This window comes from Nansenia antarctica (assembly GCF_963989245.1).
Source record: "Nansenia antarctica genome assembly, contig: SCAFFOLD_409, whole genome shotgun sequence".
In the NCBI taxonomy this organism is placed as follows: domain Eukaryota; kingdom Metazoa; phylum Chordata; class Actinopteri; order Argentiniformes; family Microstomatidae; genus Nansenia; species Nansenia antarctica.
Genome location: NW_027663345.1, coordinates 11,537 through 20,000, shown reverse-complemented (window position 1 = coordinate 20,000; position 8,464 = coordinate 11,537). Strand labels below are relative to the sequence as shown.

At 49.6% G+C, this 8,464-nt stretch overlaps 1 protein-coding gene across 1 annotated transcript; it reads right to left on the bottom strand.

The window, feature by feature from the left end:
• Nucleotides 1–1,882: 1,882 nt before the first annotated feature.
• LOC308175132 (frizzled-9-like) lies at nt 1,883–3,634 on the bottom strand (the record flags this gene model as incomplete). Its single annotated transcript, XM_080550852.1, has 1 exon — nt 1,883–3,634. The coding sequence occupies one exon, from the start codon at nt 3,632–3,634 to the stop codon at nt 1,883–1,885; it is 1,752 nt and encodes a 583-aa protein (XP_080406978.1).
• Nucleotides 3,635–8,464: the final 4,830 nt, after the last annotated feature.

Here is an 8,464-nt window from a genome sequence, read left to right as displayed (position 1 = left end):
GCAGAACTTGGGCAGAAACGTCGGAGGCGGCAGGTTAGAATAACATGACTGCATACCCTAACCCTGAACACAGCTTTCTGTTTCAGCTTTCTAACCCCGAACACAGCTTTCTGTTTCAGCTTTCTGACCCTGAACACAGCTTTCTGTTTCAGCTTTGGTGCTTTTGGTGTTTCAGTCAAGCCTTCTGAATTCCATAAATGTGACGGTATGAGAGAGTAACACGACGTGACACCAAATGAACAGCTGATGTCACTTGGGAAAATATGACTGGTTCTGCTGCTCTAGGTGGGTCCACAAGGTCATCAGGTTCTGATGAATAAACATGAACATCACGCTGCCATGTGGACCAGAGTGTGACCAACATCACATCCATAATGACCATAGTGTCATGAAACAGTCATGTCTGGTGATGTTCTTAAATAGAGATCATTGGATAAGGGAACAGAATCTTTGCCCTTTGAATATATGAGGGTTAGGGTTAGGGTGTATTAAACAGCAACACTGGTTTTATGTCTTACTGTGTAAAGCAAAATAATAAAATGTCTATTTACACATCTTGTATCGTTATGTCCTATGCAGTTTGCCCGAAGCACATATGGTATTATTATTATTATTATTACACTGGCAAATTAAGATTAAAAAAATAAATGAATTACAGTAGCTTAATACTTCAGGATATTTTCAAAGTAAACATTCAAAACACAGTCATAGAGGGTCTATTGTAAAATCATAAAACGCAACATGTTTTCTGGCAGCTTTTTGACCATTATATATGTAATGCATAATTTGCTAAACTGTAAAACTCACTTTGAAAAGATCAAGTTAAGTCATTGATGAAAATAAATATGTTTAATTGGCAATCACTTTTCTGAAAAATATGAAATTTCAAAGGCACTTATACATTTCAACAGGCCCCATATCAAGAATACATAACTCTTCTAGTAACACGTGCTTATATACAATATACAAAAAAATATATAGATCCTGCAATTAAATATTCAACACAATAAATAAACATAAAGGATGGGGAAACAAACCAAATGTTGATACGTCCATGCAAGGTCTCTTCTGCATTTATGTCCAGTTTGTCGACCACAAACAACCAACTCTGCAGGCTATCAACCAACTCTATGGCAGGCTAACAACCAACTCTATGGCAGGCTATCAACCAACTCTATGGCAGGCTATCAACCAACTCTATGGCAGGCTATCAACCAACTCTATGGCAGGCTAACAACCAACTCTATGGCAGGCTAACAACCAACTCTATGGCAGGCTAACAACCAACTCTATGGCAGGCTATCAACCAACTCTATGGCAGGCTAACAACCAACTCTATGGCAGGCTATCAACCAACTCTATGGCAGGCTAACAACCAACTCTATGGCAGGCTATCAACCAACTCTATGGCAGGCTATCAACCAACTCTATGGCAGGCTAACAACCAACTCTGGCATGCTATTCAGGAACTGTTCCCTCTCTTCCTGTATTGCAGCTGCTCCTGTGACCCTAACCCTTCTACAACTGACTGAACTGAAAAAAACAAGAAAACAAAGAGTCCCCAAACAACAGCACAAGCATTGTCCCTTTCAGGCATTGCTACTTAACGAACATCAGACGCAGTCCAACCTGAGCATTTCATGAACCAGAAACAAAATAGGATCCTTTCCCTTTGGCATAGTCCACACAGTCCACACAGTCCACACAGAGACACAGAGAGACAGAGACACAGAGACACAGAGACACACAGAGACACAGAGACACAGAGACACACAGAGACACAGAGACACAGAGACACAGAGACACAGTCCACACAGAGACACAGTCCACACAGAGACACACAGAGACACACAGAGACACACAGAGACACACAGGGTTAGGGTCAGACGTGTGTGGGGCTCTCTAGATAAGAGTCTGTTTTGGACATGTGCAGCACCACGGCCGGGGCCTTGTAGTGGCAGTGGGAGCTGCTGCAGCTGACGCCACCGCAGGGCTTCCTGCTAGTCCGCATGGCCAACTTCCTGTTGCACAGGCCCTGCCAGGTCTGCAGGGTCTTGGAGCTCCACACCCACACCCCGCTGGTGATGCCCACCACCAGAGACATGAAGGTCTTCAGCATGAACACGGCCACGGCGGGGACCGACGCCTCCAGGGAACAGTCCTCGTTGCGGCGGCCGGGGAACGCCACACACTTGCTCTCCAGCGCCCTGAACTTCCAGTAGTCCATGTTGAGCCTCTCGTAGAAGTAGCAGACGATGACGCAGGTGGCCGGGACGGTATAGAGGATGGAGAACACGCCGATCTTCACCATCAGCTTCTCCAGCTTCTCTGTGTTGGTGCCGCCCGTCTTCATGATCTTGCGGATGTGGAAGAGCGCCACGAAGCCCGTGAGGATGAAGGACGTGCCGATGACCAGGTAGCAGGACAGAGGGATGAGCACGAAGCCCGTCAGCGCGTTGACGTCCAAGCTGCCCACGTAGCACAGCCCTGTCAGCTCATCGCCTGCCACCTTCCTCATGGTGAGGATGACGATGGTCTTCATGGCCGGCAGGCCCCAGGCCGCCATGTGGAAGTAGCTGCTGTGAGCCTCGATGGCCTCGTGGCCCCACTTCTTCCCTGCAGCCAGGAACCACGTCAGCGTGAGGACCACCCACCAGATGGACGAGGCCATGCCGAAGTAGTAGAGGATGAGGAAGACCAGGGTGCAGCCGGTGGACTCCAGCCCCTCCTGGATGATGTAGAGCTCCCCGTTCTCCCGGTCGCAGGCGATGTTCTCAGCCCCGGCCACCGAGCGGATGACGAAGGCCACGGAGTAGACGTTGTAGCACATGCTGAGGAAGATGATGGGCCGCTCTGGATACTGGAAGCGCTGTGGGTCCAGGAGGAAGGTGAGCACGGTGAAGGCGGTGGAGACGAAGCACAGCGTGGACCACACGGCCATCCAGACGAAGGCGAAGTCTTTGTCCCGCCGCGACCAGAACACGTCCACCGCCGCGGAGCAGCGCGGGGCGCAGGACTGGCTCTTCTCCACGTACTGGAACTTCTCTGGGTTCTCACACGAGCCCAGGTTGGGGCCCGGACGCCCCACCCCCCCCGTGCCTGGCTGCCTGGGCCGGGGGGGCACGGGGAGCATGCCCTCCCCCTTCTTGGTCTCCTGCTTGGTGTCGTTCTCGGGCGCCTCCATGCAGAGAGAGTTGGGGTCGTTCTTGGTGGGCAGTTTGGAGCAGTCTAGTGAGTCGGGCCAGCCAAAGCTGAACTTCTCCATGATGGGGGAACACTTGAGCCTGGCCTGCTCACACATGGGCCGGCAGGCGGGGATGGTGGTGGACACCTTGTCGGTGCACATGGGCACGTAGAGGGAGCAGAGGAAGAAGCGGAGATGCACGTCGCAGCCGTACTCCACCAGAGGAGAGAACTCTAACAGCTTGATGCTGGCCTCCGCCTGGCTCTCGTACTTCATGAAGTTGGGCATCCGAGTCATGTTGTATCCGATGCCCTGACACATGGGGATGGTGATGGGTTCACATTTAGCAGGTCTGCCCCTTTCAATGTCATACGCTCCCATCTCCAGGCTGGAACCAGCCACAAGCTGGCACCAGACTAAAATGACAATCCTCAAATGAAAAACATCCATGGTGATATCAGAGAAAAGTATGTATCACTTCATACAAAATGTATCAGAAAAAACCCAACAGAAGTAGAATTGTTCATCCCATGAGGAAATAAATAAGGTCCTCACTGTCACCTCTGATGAGAATACTGTCAGTTCAGAGGGTTAGGGTTAGTTGAAAGGTAGAAACTTGATGAAACAGTTCCCGGTGAGTCTCTCTGCTCAGTCTTCACCTCCGCAGCACGTCTTTTCTTTGGAAACCGAATCGGAATTACAAGACTAGGGAATAACATGTGCGTATCATTATAAACTCACATCGAGGCGGACGTTAAACCAGGGTAGATTCCTCACACTCCACATAGAGACAGAGATATCGCATATATGCATGTATATATATATGCTGTTGTATCTAGAATGTTAAACAGTCAGCCTGTATAGATCCTACCGGCAGCAGCATAGTAACGTCTCTGTCCGCTGGAACCGTTATCTAGTAAAGATTGTCGTCCTTTTGTTTCCCAACAGGTTTGACAAAATACCGTAAAGTCCCTTCTGTCTCCTCCTCGTATCCACATGAGAACAGCAGCGGGATATGGGTTGGGTTGGGTTAGGTTAGGTTAGGTTAGGTTAGGTTAGGTTAGGTTAGGTTAGGGATACGTGTTAGGGTTCCAGGGTGGTCAGCGTGTTCCTCCTCTCTGCTCTGCCGTCTGAGGGAGCCGCTGCCCGGTCTGTGCTGCTCCGCCCCGGGGGTGGACCCTACCCCTGACCCCGCCTCCACTAACCCTGACCCCGCCTCCACTACCCCTGACCCCGCCTCCACTACCCCTGACCCCGCCTCCATCACTCTAACCCTAGTCTCTCCTCTCTACTGTCTCAGTCTCTGTCTCTCCTCTCTACTGTCTCTGTCTCTGTCTCTGTCTCTCCTCTCTACTCTCTCTGTCTCTCCTCTCTACTGTCTCTGTCTCTGTGTGTCCTCTCTACTGTCTCTGTCTCTGTCTCTGTCTCTCCTCTCTACTCTCTCTGTCTCTGTCTCTGTCTCTGTCTCTGTCTCTGTCTCTCCTCTCTACTCTCTCTGTCTCTGTCTCTGTCTCTGTCTCTGTCTCTGTGTCTCCTCTCTACTCTCTCTGTCTCTGTCTCTGTCTCTCCTCTCTACTGTCTCTGTCTCTCCTCTCTACTGTCTCTGTCTCTCCTCTCTACTGTCTCTGTGTCTCCTCTCCTCTCTACTGTCTCTGTCTCTCCTCTCTACTGTCTCTGTCTCTGTCTCTGTCTCTGTCTCTCCTCTCTACTGTCTCTGTCTCTCCTCTCTACTGTCTCTGTCTCTCCTCTCTACTGTCTCTGTCTCTGTCTCTGTCTCTGTCTCTGTCTCTACTGTCTCTGTCTCTCTCTCTACTGTCTCTGTCTCTGTCTCTCTCTCTCTACTGTCTCTGTCTCTCCTCTCTACTGTCTCTGTCTCTGTCTCTCCTCTCTACTGTCTCTGTCTCTGTCTCTCTCTCTCTACTGTCTCTGTCTCTCCTCTCTACTGTCTCTGTCTCTGTCTCTCCTCTCTACTGTCTCTGTCTCTCCTCTCTACTGTCTCTGTGTCTCCTCTCTACTGTCTCTGTGTCTGTGTGTGCTCTCCTCTCTACTGTCTCTGTCTCTGTGTGTCCTCTCCTCTCTACTGTCTCTGTCTCTCCTCTCTACTGTCTCTGTCTCTGTCTCTGTGTCTCCTCTCTACTGTCTCTGTGTGTCCTCTCCTCTCTACTGTCTCTGTCTCTGTGTCTCCTCTCTACTGTCTCTGTCTCTCCTCTCTACTGTCTCTGTCTCTGTCTCTGTCTCTCCTCTCTACTGTCTCTGTCTCTGTCTGTCCTCTCTACTGTCTCTGTCTCTGTCTCTGTCTCTGTCTCTGTGCACTCCTCTCTACTGTCTCTGTGTCTCCTCTCTACTGTCTCTGTCTCTGTCTCTCCTCTCTACTGTCTCTGTCTCTGTCTCTGTGTCTCCTCTCTACTGTCTCTGTCTCTGTGTGTCCTCTCTACTGTCTCTGTCTCTGTGTGTCCTCTCTTCTGTCTCTGTCTCTGTCTCTCCTCTCTACTGTCTCTGTCTCTGTCTCTCCTCTCTACTGTCTCTGTCTCTGTCTGTCCTCTCTACTGTCTCTGTCTCTGTCTCTGTCTCTGTGTCTCCTCTCTACTGTCTCTGTCTCTCCTCTCTACTGTCTCTGTCTCTCCTCTCTACTGTCTCTGTGTCTCCTCTCTACTGTCTCTGTGTCTGTGTGTGCTCTCCTCTCTACTGTCTCTGTCTCTGTGTGTCCTCTCCTCTCTACTGTCTCTGTCTCTCCTCTCTACTGTCTCTGTCTCTGTCTCTCCTCTCTACTGTCTCTGTCTCTGTCTGTCCTCTCTACTGTCTCTGTCTCTGTCTCTCCTCTCTACTGTCTCTGTCTCTGTCTCTCCTCTCTACTGTCTCTGTGTGTCCTTTCCTCTCTACTGTCTCTGTCTCTGTCTCTGTCTCTCCTCTCTACTGTCTCTGTCTCTCCTCTCTACTGTCTCTGTCTCTGTCTCTCCTCTCTACTGTCTCTGTCTCTGTCTCTGTGTCTCCTCTCTACTGTCTCTGTCTCTGTGTGTCCTCTCTACTGTCTCTGTCTCTGTGTGTCCTCTCTTCTGTCTCTGTCTCTGTCTCTCCTCTCTACTGTCTCTGTCTCTGTCTCTCCTCTCTACTGTCTCTGTCTCTCCTCTCTACTGTCTCTGTCTCTGTCTCTCCTCTCTCTGTCTCTGTCTCTGTCTCTCCTCTCTACTGTCTCTGTCTCTGTCTCTGTCTCTCCTCTCTACTGTCTCTGTCTCCTCTCCTCTCTACTGTCTCTGTCTCTGTCTCTGTCTTTCCTCTCCTCTCTACTGTCTCTGTCTCTGTCTCTGTGTCTCCTCTCTACTGTCTCTGTCTCTGTGTGTCCTCTCTACTGTCTCTGTCTCTGTGTGTCCTCTCTTCTGTCTCTGTCTCTGTCTCTCCTCTCTACTGTCTCTGTCTCTGTCTCTCCTCTCTACTGTCTCTGTCTCTCCTCTCTACTGTCTCTGTCTCTGTCTCTGTCTTTCCTCTCCTCTCTCTGTCTCTGTCTCTGTCTCTCCTCTCTACTGTCTCTGTCTCTGTCTCTCCTCTCTACTGTCTCTGTCTCCTCTCCTCTCTACTGTCTCTGTCTCTGTCTCTGTCTTTCCTCTCCTCTCTACTGTCTCTGTCTCTGTCTTTCCTCTCCTCTCTACTGTCTCTGTCTCTGTCTCTGTCTCTCCTCTCTACTGTCTCTGTCTCTGTCTCTCCTCTCTACTGTCTCTGTCTCTCCTCTCTACTGTCTCTGTCTCTGTCTCTCCTCTCTCTGTCTCTGTCTCTGTCTCTCCTCTCTACTGTCTCTGTCTCTGTCTCTCCTCTCTACTGTCTCTGTCTCCTCTCCTCTCTACTGTCTCTGTCTCTGTCTCTGTCTTTCCTCTCCTCTCTACTGTCTCTGTCTCTGTCTCTGTCTCTCCTCTCTACTGTCTCTGTCTCTGTGTCTCCTCTCCTCTCTACTGTCTCTGTCTCTCCTCTCTACTGTCTCTGTCCCTGTGTGTCCTCTCTACTGTCTCTGTGTCTCCTCTCCTCTCTACTGTCTCTGTCTCTGTGTCTCCTCTCCTCTCTACTGTCTCTGTCTCTGTGTCTAGGCCTCTCGGGGGTCAGGGGACCCTGTCTCACCCTCTACATTAGCCCGTATCGATTCCTGTCTCAGCCCAACTGGAGGTTGTTGGGGTGATGGGAGCAGCACCTGCTGCATAGAGCCCATCTCTCCTCCATTGTCATGCTAAGCAGCGCTGCTCAGGGGAGGCAGGCTGAGTGCTGCAGGAGGATTCACTGAGGTAGCGGCCCACTTGTCACATTCCCACAGACGACAGGATCGGTTCCCCGACTCTTTCAGCTTCTTTTGCTCTCTCTCTCTCTCTCTCTTTCTCCGATGGTTCAATTTCCAGCTCATATAAATGAAATGGGATTCCTTTTGGCGGCTGTTTTTGTTTTGGCTAAGAGCTGTTTAAGCTTTCCACGTCCACCATGAGTCTCCTACAGCCTGCCATGAAAGAGGCTATTCTATCTATTCTCTCTCTTCACTCTATTCTATCTATTCTCTCTCTTCGCTCTATTCTCTCTATTCTCTCTATCCTCTCTCTATTCTCTCTCTCTTCTCTCTCTATTCTCTCTCTTCTCTCTCTATTCTCTCTATTCTCTCTATTCTCTCTCTATTCTCTCTCTATTCTCTCTCTATATTCTCTCTATTCTCTCTATTCTCTCTATACTAGTCTGGTAGGGTTAGAGCAGAGTAACAGTAGTAGCAGAGTAGCAGAGTCTGCGGGGTAGTGGTGGTCTAGTGGATAGTGAGTTGGTGAGTTGGACTTGTGATCGGAAGGTTGTGAGTTCAAATCCCGCCTGAAACCACACCACTACTAGTGTGCCCTTGAGTAAGGCACTTAGCCCTCAGTTACGCCAGGGGGAATGTCCCTGTAATTCATAATTGTAAATCGCTTTGGATTAAAAGCGTCTGCTAAATGGCTAAATTAATTAATTCTGCTAAATGGCAGAGTAACAGGTAGCAGTTAGCAGTTAGCAGAGTAGCAGTTGGCACCATAACCTTTTTTAAGCCCAGAGAAATGTGACATTCTAATTGGTCGACACCCGTGGTAGCTGGGGTTTCAAGGGTTAATCTTCACCACCCCATTACCCATCTGCCAGCTGTCATACTCTCAAACACTAACACAAAAGTGTACAGAACACAACTACACACACAAACCTACACACACAAAACTACACACACAAAACTACACACACAAACCTACACACACAAAACTACACACACAAAACTACACACACAAACCTACACAC